We start from the raw sequence: 13,577 nt of genomic DNA on the forward strand, positions 1-13,577 counted from the left end.
CGCTTATAAATATGCAAACCGCGAATTACACAGCGCGGTCTGGTTCGGGCGAGAGACTTCCTCGCGTGACGCGAGTATTATGGCCCGTTTCGCGCGCGCGCGCCCGCCGCCCCCAGCTCGGCAGCTTTGCGAACCCCGAGGAGTGGACGCTCCGGAGGAATTCCGCACGAGCATTTCTGTCCAAAGTCATTACGTGCTGCGATCTGCTTAAGTGCGCCCGCTAATCTGCCCTGTCTCGCGCTCCTCTTTGGGCTGCGCGGCGGCGACGCCTGCATGCGGCGCGGCCGGTCCCCCCAGCTTCGCCGCGCGTTGTCACGGACGGAAGCGAGCGCTCATCAAAGTATACCGATCACCGCCGGTTGTCGCTCGGACAACGATCTCGAGCACCTGGTCGCACACCTCGCCGACATTCCATCTGAAACTTAGGCGACGTGCACTTCGGGCTACTCTTCAAAGCGACGTCGCGTATGTGTACAAATTGTTTCGAGGTGCACTTTTGTGCACATCTCTCCGCAATTACAGTCGCAGCCTTCACCGCAGTGCACACGTTTTCATTCAGCTCGATAACGCTTTTAATTTGGCGAAATACTTGGTGTTGTATCAGGGTTTTATACGAAAACCTCTGAGACGATCTAAATGAAAAAAAAAAAAGAATCTGCTGTTTTTCACGTAAGCCACGCGCTACGTATACATAAGAGAGAGGTGCACCAAATCACAACCATTACACTTATTGCTACGGCAACGCTGCCAGTATTCTCGTTAAGTATTATTGCTGCTTCCTTCTTTATTCGGGGCGGAGGGGGGAGAATGGTACAAATGATTAAATAGACAAATCCAGAGCATTTTCGAAAATATACGCGAGTAGAGCTATCTCTGATGGTGGGTCCATAAAGCTTCAAGTGTTACGATGTGAACGGTATACCATGCGGGTCAGTGCATACCTGACCGATACCGCATCTATACTGGTCACGTCGCGCATGCGAGTTGGGCGGTGGTCGATCAGTGTTGCACATATGATAAGCATCCTTGCAGTTACCGTAAAGCATCCATAAATAAACAAATAGCTGATGCACACGTGCCAGTGCTATAGTACTGCAACGCAAAAAAAAAATAATAATAAATTGTGAGGTTTTGGCACGCTGTATAGTGGGGGACTCCGAGTTCTTTTTGCACCTGCTGTTCATTAACGTGTACGTAAATCTAGATGCAGCACAACTACCTCATAGCGCAGACTGTGCGCGTAGAAGTGTGCGTGTTGGTTGGATGGAGCCTTTCCTCAAGCTTTTGTAACGTGTGAATTGCAAGCGAACGCTAAAAGGGACCGACGTTAACAGAAAGAAAGAAAGGGTAGCTGAGATTCGTTGTTAAGTTATGCAGGAATGGCGGAAACTCGGTCACTTGATATTATCGGTGCCACAAAACGGCTTGGTACGGTGCTCGTGCCTCCCAAGTCACGGGTTACTATACGCTGTACATGGCGGATTTACTTACCGCCCGGTAGTTTCCAAGTCAGGTTCAGCCTCGGGTAATAGTTTACTTTAAGTACGTTGTCAAAAACTGACATAGGCCAGTGGAAGCTGATCAGCGATTTATATGTACGCTGCCAATGTGCAAAAACGAATATTGTAACAAACATCTTTTTTTTTTCCTTTTTGCGTGGACAGTGGACTTTCTGTCGTCGACTGTTTGTTTCCCTTGTCCTATTTTTTACCTTGTCATTAAGTGTCATGAAAATTTTCATCACTCATGGAGCCTCAGCCCATTTAGAAGTAAAATGAAGCAGTAGGAAACAATTCCTTATATCATTTCCACCTGATCCCACATTAATCCCATCTATATTTTTAGATAGCGATGATGTCTGTCGGACGTTGTGTTTTCCTTCTCTTCCTTTCTTTTTCATTTCAAGTAGTTTCCGCTTTAGTAAAACATTAGCTGACACCTCCAATCTAATGCTCATCCCTGCAATTGCGCCTAAATCATGCTTGCGTACTCACATGTTTGTTAGTCACTAACCGCACCGAAACGTTCTATAAGTGAGGTAATCGCTGAAAGAATAAACGTAATTTTTAACAGCTGTCAAAGCTCCGTCACGCAAAACAGTTTTGGTCAGCCACGTTATAGTGCATGCGAAAATCGCGGAATTTGCTAATTTAGTGCTTTTAGATTGCAACCTCGGGTTCGAACCCTGCACATGTTCGTCTCTTAGGCCTATACCCTGAAATACCTGCTTAGACTGCGGCTGAATATTGGCCCATGGAGTTGATCGTACCACATCACGCCCGACTCTTCAGACTTTGACTTTCATTCCAGTCGAGATTCTTTGCAGCGGCAAGATTAGTAACTCACTTATGCAGACCAATGTGGAACCCTACCATCACCCTCGTTCCTGAGACCATTCACCGATCGCATTTCTTTCTGTGCGAGTCAAAATAGCCCGTCCTTCGTGCGATCTCTGAGCGCGCATGTGCAGCGGCGCCCTTGTGTCCTGCACCAGAAATAACACTTCGAACTAAATAGCTCTTCTATAAGGAAACGTTCCATCGCGCCTTATTATTTCAGGCACAAGGTTACTGAACCAATAACTGAGCCCGAGTTAATGGGCTATTGATTCGACATCTATGCAACGCAGCAGCGCATGCAGGGTGTAGACGAGGACGAAAGACCGCGAAAAAACGACGTCGCGAGCGCTGAACTATAACAACACAGTTTGATTGCCGATGATTCGACATTTATAGGTACAAATAATCGGTTATTAGAGCGCAGCTCTTAGGCGCCCGTTCCTGCGCTCACCGTCGGCGTCTCTCGGCCACACCGCGCCAACGCGCTCGTGCCGTTGCACTGCTCGCGCGTTCGTCGCCGTCTTCTTCCGCAGCTGGATCCGATGCCGCTCGTCATGCCAGCGTTCCCATACCGCACTTCCCTCTGCGGAGGCGCTGACGGCACTGGCCCACTGTCAGTCGGCGCGGTGATTCCGGTCCCAAATTCTTTGCCTCCGTATATCGCGAAATGAAAGTACGTATCGAGCTACGCTCAAATTTCGCATTAGAGAATATCTTAATCGTGGGACACTTGTTTTTTTGTACCGATTGTTTGTGCTTATAAATGTCGAATCATCAGCAATAAAACTAAGTTGTTAGTCCAGTGCCCCTGGCATCTGCTTAACGTTTCTTGTGTCGACGTCTCCCCTGTATTGCTGCCTTAGTATACGAACCAATAACGTGTGCTCTAAATCGTGGCGACGTACCGGTACCATCAACATGAACTTAGAGCTGCCCCTAAAACCAGGGTGCCCTTGTGAAGGATATCGCTGCTCCAATAAACCTGGGTGATCCAATGGCACTCCAAGGGCAGGAGCCGCATATGACTGCGTTCTTCAACAAATACAAGCCGCGTGAAGTCACCAATCCTGCCTCCGACGGCGTCGACGCATTGCATCGTTATCACATGTGGATAAACATCGCACCCGTCGCTTCCGCTGAACAATCGTCGCGCAGGTAAGGAGAGATTGCATTCATACAGTCATCGTCGCTGTAAGCACTCCCAGCACCATCGAGGACAGCCAGCAATAACGACCTCCATTGCCTTCGCCGCACTGGACCGTCAAATCACATTCCGCATATATAGGTGAGCTATAAGCGCAGCTGTAGTGGTGACATTTATTCAGCGTTAGCACGAAATAATATAAAACCGCCAAGTTTTTTATGTTTCTTCGTATGACACATGTCCAGTTTTCATCATCGACGGAAATGAAAACGCGTCAATCACATCAGAGGCTATCTCGCATATGCTTTCGACGAGTCGAGCATAAATTGGTCGACAGCATAAAGAGTGCAGCAAACGCCACAGATGTGTAGGTATATGGCGCACACGGCATTCGAAGAAACAGGTTGCCGCATTGAAGCCTAAGCGGTCTATACACAGAGCACTACAGAGGGGGAGGGGAGGGGGGAGGGCTACAGGAGGAAGACTGTAGCGGAAGCGTGCGCGCATGCCCTTCATCACGTTTATATCCCGTATGACATTGAGCAACCATTGCTCCAGCGAAAGAAAGAAAGCAGGTCGACTCACGTGTCCCTGCTTGTCCATCTCGTTGTTGGTGAGCTTGACCTTCTCGAAGGAGACGACCTGCTTGCGCAGCTGGTCCCCCGTGAAGGGACAGTCCGGGTGCGCGTAGAGGCGCGCCGGCGACGGAGGGTCCGCCTTGCCGGCCACCAGCCACGAAGACCGGTGGTACGCGTACCGGTACCGCTTGTTGTCCACAGGAACGATGTCCAGGAGCACAATGTACCGAGCGTCGGGCTGCACTCCGGAGAAGGAAACTCGTACGGTAGGGAACATCCTCCTGCGGCATTAGACAACGTGCGCGTTGTATATCATCCGGGGCTCGAACACGATCAACTTAGATATACTGGTGACAAGTTTCTTAATGCGGAACGCACTTAAGGCGTGATTTTATCGTTGCAGGGCATGCCGCTTGGAACTGAAAGGTGAGCGGATATACGTGTATACGCAGACCTTCCATCCAAGCTTCGCATGGATGGGTAAACTATGCAAGGAAGCTGAACAATTGTGTGCAGCTTCCTTGATTCGAAAACTCGCGACAGCAGCTGTACACTGCGTGCGCTGCAGAATACAAAAATGCACGCGTTCGCGTTATCGATTAGTTGGGATATCTCGCAAGTTAGAAGTGACTCTGACGAAACGGTGCAGTTAATGACGACATGGTTGTGCTAATGCTTACAACCGTTAGGAACGAGCGCAAAATATTAATGAACGGTTGCAAAACATAGCGCTAATTCAATAAAATCATTCCTTGTTGCCATGTTTCGACCTCGTAGGCGTAAGCTGTAAACGAATATAAGCCATCATCCAGCCTTCCGTCCGATATACCAGCATCTCAATTTCTCTCAACTTTTTTTCCTTTTCTTAATTAAACAAACCTATTTAACAAACCTACGCTTCCACGTGCAATTACTCAATGGAACGACCTCTCTGATAAAGTCGTCACATCAACATGGGTTCATGACCATGTGGGATTTAGAAATAAAATACTAACCATCTATGACTATTTGACCATATGATGACTCGAAATCATGTTTATAGATTTTATAGGGATATCATGTAAGCCCACTCGATTTTGTATAACACCTACTAAGTATTTTATTATTTCAATGTTACACCAGATGTACTACATTTTACCATTGTACAATACCTGGTTCTTGAATTTCTTTTGTTTGTTTTCGTGTTCTTGTTAAAAATTATTGTCTAGTCCCCCTCGCATAATACTCCTACATAGAGCCTGTGAGGCATGTGTAAATAAAATAAAATAAAAAATTAAGCCTTTGATCCCTCTTTATTAATTGGTACAGTGGAGTCGCAGACGACCGGTTCGAAGGGGTCCGCTACCGCCCACGTGATATGATTATAACTCCTCCGCTATTTTGATAAAAACCGTTCGCGAAGCAAAGATTCCTTGTTGTTCCACCACTTGTTAAATGCGCACAAAGAAACTCAAAAGTAGGAAAAAAAAAAGAATCCCAACAATTTCTGCAAAGGCACTGGCATATATACCCGACTTCAACAATAGTTAATGGTGCGTTGAGCCGCGCTTTTAGAAAAAGCTTATTTCAAGAAGAGACGATAAGAACACTGAGTCACAATCACGGCACAATTCCACCATGACGATAACACATACAAAGTACGATGCACTGTATACACGGCACGTTTTCAAAGTAGTGTCCGAGTCCTCACTCACTGACACATATAACCACATAGATCCACGGAAGCGCACAGTTACGCATGGACTAATTGTCACATATATAAAATTATGTTCAATATATAAAGTGTACGCGTCGAACACCATGGGCAATTCGCCACGCACATTCACATTCATGTACGCACGCTCGGTCACGCCCATTCGTGTGGCCAGCCGTCGAAGTGCGAGCTTTGCGAATGTGCGTCGCTACTCGCCTCATTTGTCGCCGACTAATGGACGCCGCCTCAATGCCTAACGATGTAGAGCTTTCTGGAGCGCGTGCACGAAATTACAGTGCAATAAGGCTATTCGGTGTATAGACCACTTACGGCTGTACACTCGACACGCGTCGTTGTCGCCGCACATACAGCGCTGGGTGGAACCATAGGTAACTGTGATATACCTATATGTATGCGAAACTATCCAAAATTAACGCCAAAGACAAAACAAAGCCGCGTTCGGTGAAGGACTCCCACACTACCAGAAAACGGAGGACGACGTGAAACGTATGCATATTATCCGCCACCCAAACCAAACGTGTCCTTTCTTTATCGCACGCGGTCTTGGGCCGCTCCTGTCTCCGTGTGTCCGCGTGCTGGCGCTTTTACATGCCTGTGCCCTTGAGCCTCTGTTGCACGCGTGTTCGACGTTCTCGTGAATGTGCACAGCTTACTGTCCAGATGTATGCGCCGAACTTCAACATGCGATAGAAACAAAACAACAGTTTCTTTTACGAATTTCGTCAAGTGGGACGAAATTTGTAAAAGAAAATTTGTTCATCTTAATTCAAATATGACTAGAGAACAGAGTTAAGGAGAAGCGGAAAGCGTCGAACATTTTTCCTGTTGGCGATAAATCCGCGCTGGGGAAAATCGAACAGAAGGATCAAAAAATGAAGGAGGGGAGAGGGGGAGGGGGCGTGATGCAGGTACACATGTGAGGATGCGCGCAACGTCGTCGCAATATGCCAGACCGTTCCGCTACCTTTATGAAGCCAAATCGCGTCTTATTAGTCGAAGAAGTATCAGAAGACAGCCAGAGTGGGTGTATGCTTGTATCGGGACCAACAGCCTCTGTTGATCACGAAAGGCTTTTGAGCTTATCAAGGACGGTGAAGAGCGTTTGTGTCTCTGCAGAGAGGTCAGGGATGTAGCAGCTTACGTGTGCGGTCATCTCAACACAACCAAATAAACGCAGCCCCATTCGGGCATAACGGACGGCGCTAAAAGTGATTAAGAGAGTGAATGCGACGCTGCGCTTTCGATTTATTTTGTTTGTTTGCGACCGCCGAAGAGATCGAAGCTTCGGTCTGAACCACCATACAGAGTGCCATCACAAGGGGGCGGCTCGCCCTAAAGTTTGTGGCAAGCGCAGTCGGGGGGTCCAGTGCCGACAGAGAAAAGTGGACACAAAGCTGCCTCGCGTGCGTCCATCTGTGAAAGGCCGGGAGGAGCGCGCGTCTGCTCCAACGCGACCGAATTGAGACCAGCGTTATCGATCGCGCCGCCTCGAACATTTGAAGAGGGTCGTTACAAGAACGCACGCGCAGCGTGACGCAATCGGCAACGCTTCGAACGGAGGATCTGTCCGCGAGGAATGCTGTCTGCTCCCACGGGCGGCCCAGCGAACTGGTCCCGGGAATGCCCCCTCCTCTCTCTCCGAGGCCAAGCTGGAGCTGTCGTGCGCGCGCGCCCTACACCTGAGAATGCGAGATGCCAGATAAACTGCTGACTCAGAGCTCCATCGCGCATCGCCGGTCGATGCTTATCGGCCGCTTGCGGTCCCAAGGAGAGGACCGACGGTGTGCGCCGTCTTCGGGCGCGACGGCCACCTCCCCGACATGGCGATGGTGACACCTGACAGCGCCCTGACAAGGGACTTGCTCGCATGAGGCCTCCGTGCTGACCTCCGCTCCCCCCCACCCCAACTTCGACTCGAAGGGCGGCCGGGCGCGTCCGCCGGGGGTCTGTTCGCACCTCGCTGCAAACGTGCGCTGCTTCCCGTCGGCTGCTTTGCACGACTCGTGCTCTGCCAAATGCTATCCGCAAGCGAAGCACACTCGCTCCTGGCCGCGTCAAAGTGGTATGTGCCGACACCGCCCTCTCTCTCGCAGTGTACGCGCACATACGTGTGCGCCTGCCTGCAAGCGTGTGTGCGTCTCGGGTGCCCTACGCATATGAAATCGCCGCCTGGCTACTGAGCTGTGTACTGTCACAGGGTAACAAAACGAGGTATCCTCCTAACTTAAGCGAAGACGCATACGTGTCCAATATTGTGGCACGCCCTGCGCTGGTATTTGAAGGGGGAGCAATGCTTCGGCAGAAATCCCTGCATGGAACGTAGGAAGAAGAAGAAGAAGAAGAAGAAAAAGAAGAAAAGGCGAGACCCATCGTATCGCTTTCCGCAGCGCTCCCGCGGCGTAGCGCGCGTTCTTTATCGTGCCTCTTGCCGCTCGCGTACTCAGGCGTATTTTATTTCCCGCGCGCGGTGAGCGTTAGCGTCGGGCGTGCGTTCTCCGGGGTGGTCTTCAGACAGCAGGGCCGGCAGGCGGCTCCCTCTTTTAGAACTCGATCCCCAAGATCTGCAGAGAGCTTACATTTTCTGTGCGCTTTTTCGCATAGCTTCCCCATAATACACATGTATATTAACCCCGGCTTCTCTCTCCTCCCGCAGGGGGATTTTTTTTAGCCCGCGCTGCGGAAAAACGGTGCTCCGCTCTCCAGTGGGCGTCCGTCCGTTTCGGTGTTACGTTCAACGCAGGAGGCGAAGCCACCGCAAGACCGCTCTTCAGTTGCGCTCCTTTTAGTCGCGTTCGCGCTGCACTGATGGACTTGTAGAAGTTACGCAGAATAGAAATGTCGTTTTACCATTTCTAGATCCCGCACAAATCGGCAAAGGCGGAAGCCTGCGCAACTATTGGCTTCTCGTGCATAACGCGGCCGTGAAGGACAAGCCTCGGACCAAAACAAGGTTTGCGCGCAACTTGAGCGCGTAAGAAGGGGACTAAAGATAATAATAGTTACAGAGTAAAATTTCGCTTCTGTTGTCATCCTATCCAAACGTGTCCCACTAAAATTGAAATTGTCATATATTATTATTATTATTATTATTATTATTATTATTATTATTATTATTATTACTACTACTACTACTACTACTACTCTCCCGTAGGTACAGAGGGAGTATAGGCGCTCCTCTTTCAGCGCAAGTCGAGGAGAAGAGTGGTCCCATACTTAGCCGTGGGCGTGTGCCCGCTCTCAACTCCGTCAGCCTCTCCAACGTGCTCCAGAATCTGACTCTGAGAAAGCGAGTTGCCTTCTCACCAACGATGAAGGCTACACGCGAAACGGCCCAAAGACGGGTGTCCCGTCCGCCTGTCGCCAGCATATAGCAGCGGCACACAATGATCGGCCGGAGAAAGAGCTTTAAAAAAAATCGCACCGTCACGAGTTTTCTCACGCCTTCGAGGCGTCCGAGGGGGGGGAGACCTGTTAGGAGATATGGTCGGATTGTCATTGGCTTCGCGATGACAGAAAGAGATTGCGGCTTCCCGGGAGCCGCGAGCGCATTTACATTAACGAAGGGCGCGCGCTCGCGAAAGGCCACGATCGCTATCGACGACGGTTTCGACATGCAGGTCCCCGTGCACATGTTCCGCCGACCGACAAATAGGCGCATCCTGCGCAGGCGTCGCCGCCAGGGGGCCTCGAGGAGGCGCGTTAAAGAAGAAAAAGAAAAATGGCGCGTTCCACTTGGCGGCGTTGACGCGAACAGCGAGTCGTGCGCGCGCGGCAGCGCAGCCCTTGTTATCAGGTTGGTTGCGTAAACAATACGCTCCTACTCGGCACCTCTATGGGGATGCGTGTTTCGGCCGATTCTGGCGAAGCCTCGAGTACCCTATGCCAGCTGTTACGAAACGCGCCGGTATACGGCGATTCCTTTCCCCGAGTGTGTATAGCGGAGGCTACGACAGAGACATAATAACCGAGCGCAGACAGACGCTGCGCAATACAGCCACGTTCGGGTGTACGTCGCAAGAGAGGTAATTTAATTACACAACGCCGATGGGGGCAGGTTCAGCGCGTCTTTAGAAAATGTTGTTTCTGAACATCTGCGGTTCCACTGGTCACTAAACTTGCATAAGAATTCCTCGTGTACTTCGCAAAGGCATACACGAATGCATTCTGCTGCATGTTTCGGGGACGGATTCATCTCCTTAAATCAGCGCTATCCAGGAATCCTAGTAAATGAAGATACGCCGAGCCGGCTCCGATACCACCATTGAAACTTGTGCACCGGTTGATTTGTGAATTCCATACTCTAATTGGTCAATTAAATAAGGTAACATAATTAACTTAATACTGGCCAATGTATGAGGGCGCATACGACAATCACCTGCTCATACAATGGCGTTCCACGCAGCACCTACGCTTCAGTGGATGTCCCTTTCTCTCTCTCTCCCCCTCTCTCTATCTGTCTGTCCTTGGTAAGGCACCACACGCGTCACGCAGAGAATGTGGGTTCGGACTCCACTTAAGTCATGCTGTCTCTTTTTCATTTCTTCTTTTGACGGACATGAGGAAGAACATGTAGCAGAATAATCCTGGGCGAAAAAAAAGACCGTTTAATTCCAATAAAAAAGGAATAGCTCCATTTTGCTTTTGCGTTCATCTGCCTAAGTGTCCGCTGCCTTAATATGGAGCTGACTCCACTAAAGCAGAGCCCCCCCGGTTCGCATACACGTCTCATGTATTGTGCTGTCCTCAGAAGTTTCCAGCAATATTAGCACCTGTCATATGCACGCTTACAGCTTGCCAATATCTTCAATTTTCAAACAGATGACACCTGCATATGCAGCAATGTACAACCAAAAAGAACTTTAACTGTGTCCTCCCACAAGGCATATTTTTTCAAATGCGTTCGTACTCAAAATGACAAGCGTTTGCGTGGAAATGCGTTCACAGTCCATGCCTAGAGAAGCAAAAAAAAAAATAAATTAAATTCTGGGGTTTTACGTGCCAAAACCACTTTCTGATTATGAGGCACGCCGTAGTGGAGGACTCCGGAAATTTCGACCACCTGGGGATCTTTAACGTGCGCCTAAATCTAAGTACACGGGTGTTTTCGCCTAGAGAAGCAGTCGCTCCTCTAGCGGGACAACTCGAATCACTGGTGTGCGAGCGGACGCATCGCGAGTCAAGAGCGCGGTCAGATCAATTACTGTCGGCTGGAAGCTGAGGGGCATCTCGTTAGCTGTCATCGCGCAAGTCGACAGAGACCAACTTGCGCAAAGTCGTTCGCGAAGTGTCGACATGCAGCTGCGCGCGAGAGCTGTTTTCCCACAGTCACCCGGCACAGTGCGTTCGTCTCGAACTTCACAAGCGCCGCGTACAACTCTCGGCGCAACATATGGTGCGGCCGTCCAGGGCGCGCGCGATGTGCTCCCGGGTTGCTCTGCGGCCCGTGTCGCGAAGTCGTGCGCGCTCGCTGGGCAACGCGGAGCGGCCCCATTGTGCGTCCTCCGCCCAGGGGCGGTCCGTGATAGTCGGCCGCCCGTGCGAGCGGCTCCGGGTCGTCGACGGATCAGTTTCGTTTCCGTTTGGCCCAGGCGGGTCGCTTTCGCCGCGGCCTCCCTTTGTGCTCGGCGGCCCGCGCGCACGCAGTGGCCAGTTGACGCCGCGGTCCGGTATAAATCAGCGCGCGTTTCCTTTTTCTTTCTTCTTTTTTTTTCGCGCTCACAAAAGTCACGGGTGCCGCCGCAGACGACCGCCACCGAGATCGTATTACACGCAGGTTACCAGACAAACCGATGCTCTCTCTTTCTCAAGTCAACAGGAACATCACGGCGACTCGCAGCTTGCCATTTCTCATTTGCAAACGTTTATACTGTTCAACAGGGCGTGAATGCAATCGTCAACTGTTACCGCGCGGAGAGCGAGAGGGATTGTGGCCCGCCCTCCGCCCCATCCAGGGCATTCCAGACCGCAACGGACGCCACAATAGCCGCTTAATGAACCGACACCGTTTTTGAGGCAAGAGTGCTGCCCTTCGGGGCGCGCTGGTTGACATTGTGGACGTTCACACCTCCCCGCAGCTCTTTGTTGGGTGCCTCCAGGCCCTTTGTCGCGCACGCGGGACAAGCGCGCCAGTGGGAGCACTGATGAAGCACGCTCACCCCCTCCTCACCCGAGGTGGGGTGCTCTCGGGGCATATGGCCCGCTCGGCGGCAGGCGGCCATTGTGGCGCGCTCTCCTCTCTCGGAGCTCTGTGTGCCGACGCCGCCGCCGGGACGCTAGGGCGCAGCGGAGGAGAGCACGCGCGGAAGCGGCTAATAACCGGCAACAACGACGCCGACTGCGCAAGAGCCGGCGCGCGGGCCGACCACAGGGTGCCCCGCACTCGGTCCCGCGGCAACCCCGTTTCAGAGCAAGAAGACCACAAGGAACACCGCCCGCAGGAGCCTCGATCCTTCGAAAAGAAAGACGCCAGTGGCGACATTTGTTCTTTTGCTCTCCACTCCAGCAATCCAGCGCTCTTCCTCGTTCGTCCCCTTATTTGTTTACCTGTTTTAATGGATCTCTATTCACCGCCTCTCTCTCTCTCTCTCTACTTTCTATTCCCATCCCCTAACGCAGGGTAGCCAACAAGACGATTTTCTGGTTAACATCAATGCTTCTTTCTTTTCTCTGTTCTTGAGGGATCTCCAAAACAACAACAAAGAGACACCAAGCGACGGCAGCAGCATCTGCGCTTCATGCAGGAAAAAAGCTACTCTTGCTGACGCAGATTCCGTTCTTGCGCACGCGGTGAAAAAAAAGAAAAAAAAAGAAAAGCTAATAAGAGGAGGCGCGCGTGGGAAGCGCGCCTGCTTCCAATTTGTCGTCTGAACCCGAACCGGAGCTCAACCGTCGGTCGTGTTGGTCGAGCAAGGCGAAGCCAGCCGCTATTTACCGCCTTTCAGCGTGGTGAAACTGATTTAGCCCGGCGCCTACAGCGCCTATTTCTGTGCGCGTGGCTCTTGGGCTCCTCACAACGACGGGCAATCCATCAAAGCGGCTCCTGCGTTGACAGAAACAGACACGCCACGACGAAAACGTCTGCCCCAAGCAAAAATCGCGCCTGGAAACAGAGAAGGAAAGAGAGAAATAAGTACACTGATGGAAAATAAAATAGAAAGCGGCTGACTCAAGAATAAGAGTCGCGAATATGCATAAAGAAACGTGTCGGAGCCGAGCATTACCCTCATAATTTTTTCTCTATTTTCACCTGACAGCGGGCATTTGTTGTACGTTCGTGTGTGTTCTGCGCGTGCGCGCGTGTTCGTGTGTGGTATATGTGAGGTGTGTGTGTGGTGTGTGTGAGGGAGGCGGGAGGACGGGAGTCCAGTTAGTTACTTATTATTTTCCATGCTAGTAACGTCGCCATTTTTTAAAGTTCTAATTTCGTTCATGCTCACGAGGACTAACACATTTCTACATTTTTTTTCACAGAAGCACAGCGTGTATTTGTTTTCTTGTTTGTTTGTCTTTTTTTCTTTTCCGCGAGGGAAACATGCGAGTAAGCTAAAATATCACTTCTTGTCGCTGAACTTATGGTTCGTACTTCTTGTGGCGGGATATACGACGCGAAACAGTTTAAAATCCTCAAAAAAAGAAAAAGATGTTATCAGTTAATAAATTACGAAAACAATGTGAAAATGTCGAAGAGCTACTTACGCTCTTTCCTGTCCCATTACACCACAACAAGTAAGCTGAAACTAGGCAGTAATCTTTCCACTATGCATGCAATATTTCCGTTTGAGGTTTCAGATAAACTGACAACG

The 13,577-nt window shown here is 50.5% G+C and overlaps 1 protein-coding gene across 1 annotated transcript in view; it reads right to left on the minus strand.

The window, feature by feature from the left end:
- The window catches only part of LOC126545635 (uncharacterized), a 134,238-nt gene that overhangs the window by 21,765 nt on the left and 98,896 nt on the right, over positions 1-13,577 (minus strand). Inside the window, exon 3 of the mRNA XM_050193559.2 lies at positions 4,069-4,342. Coding sequence (XP_050049516.1) covers positions 4,069-4,342 — 274 coding nt within the window. The remainder of the gene's footprint in view (positions 1-4,068; positions 4,343-13,577) is intronic.

This window comes from Dermacentor andersoni, chromosome 1 (assembly GCF_023375885.2).
Source record: "Dermacentor andersoni chromosome 1, qqDerAnde1_hic_scaffold, whole genome shotgun sequence".
NCBI classification, from domain to species: Eukaryota; Metazoa; Arthropoda; class Arachnida; order Ixodida; family Ixodidae; genus Dermacentor; species Dermacentor andersoni.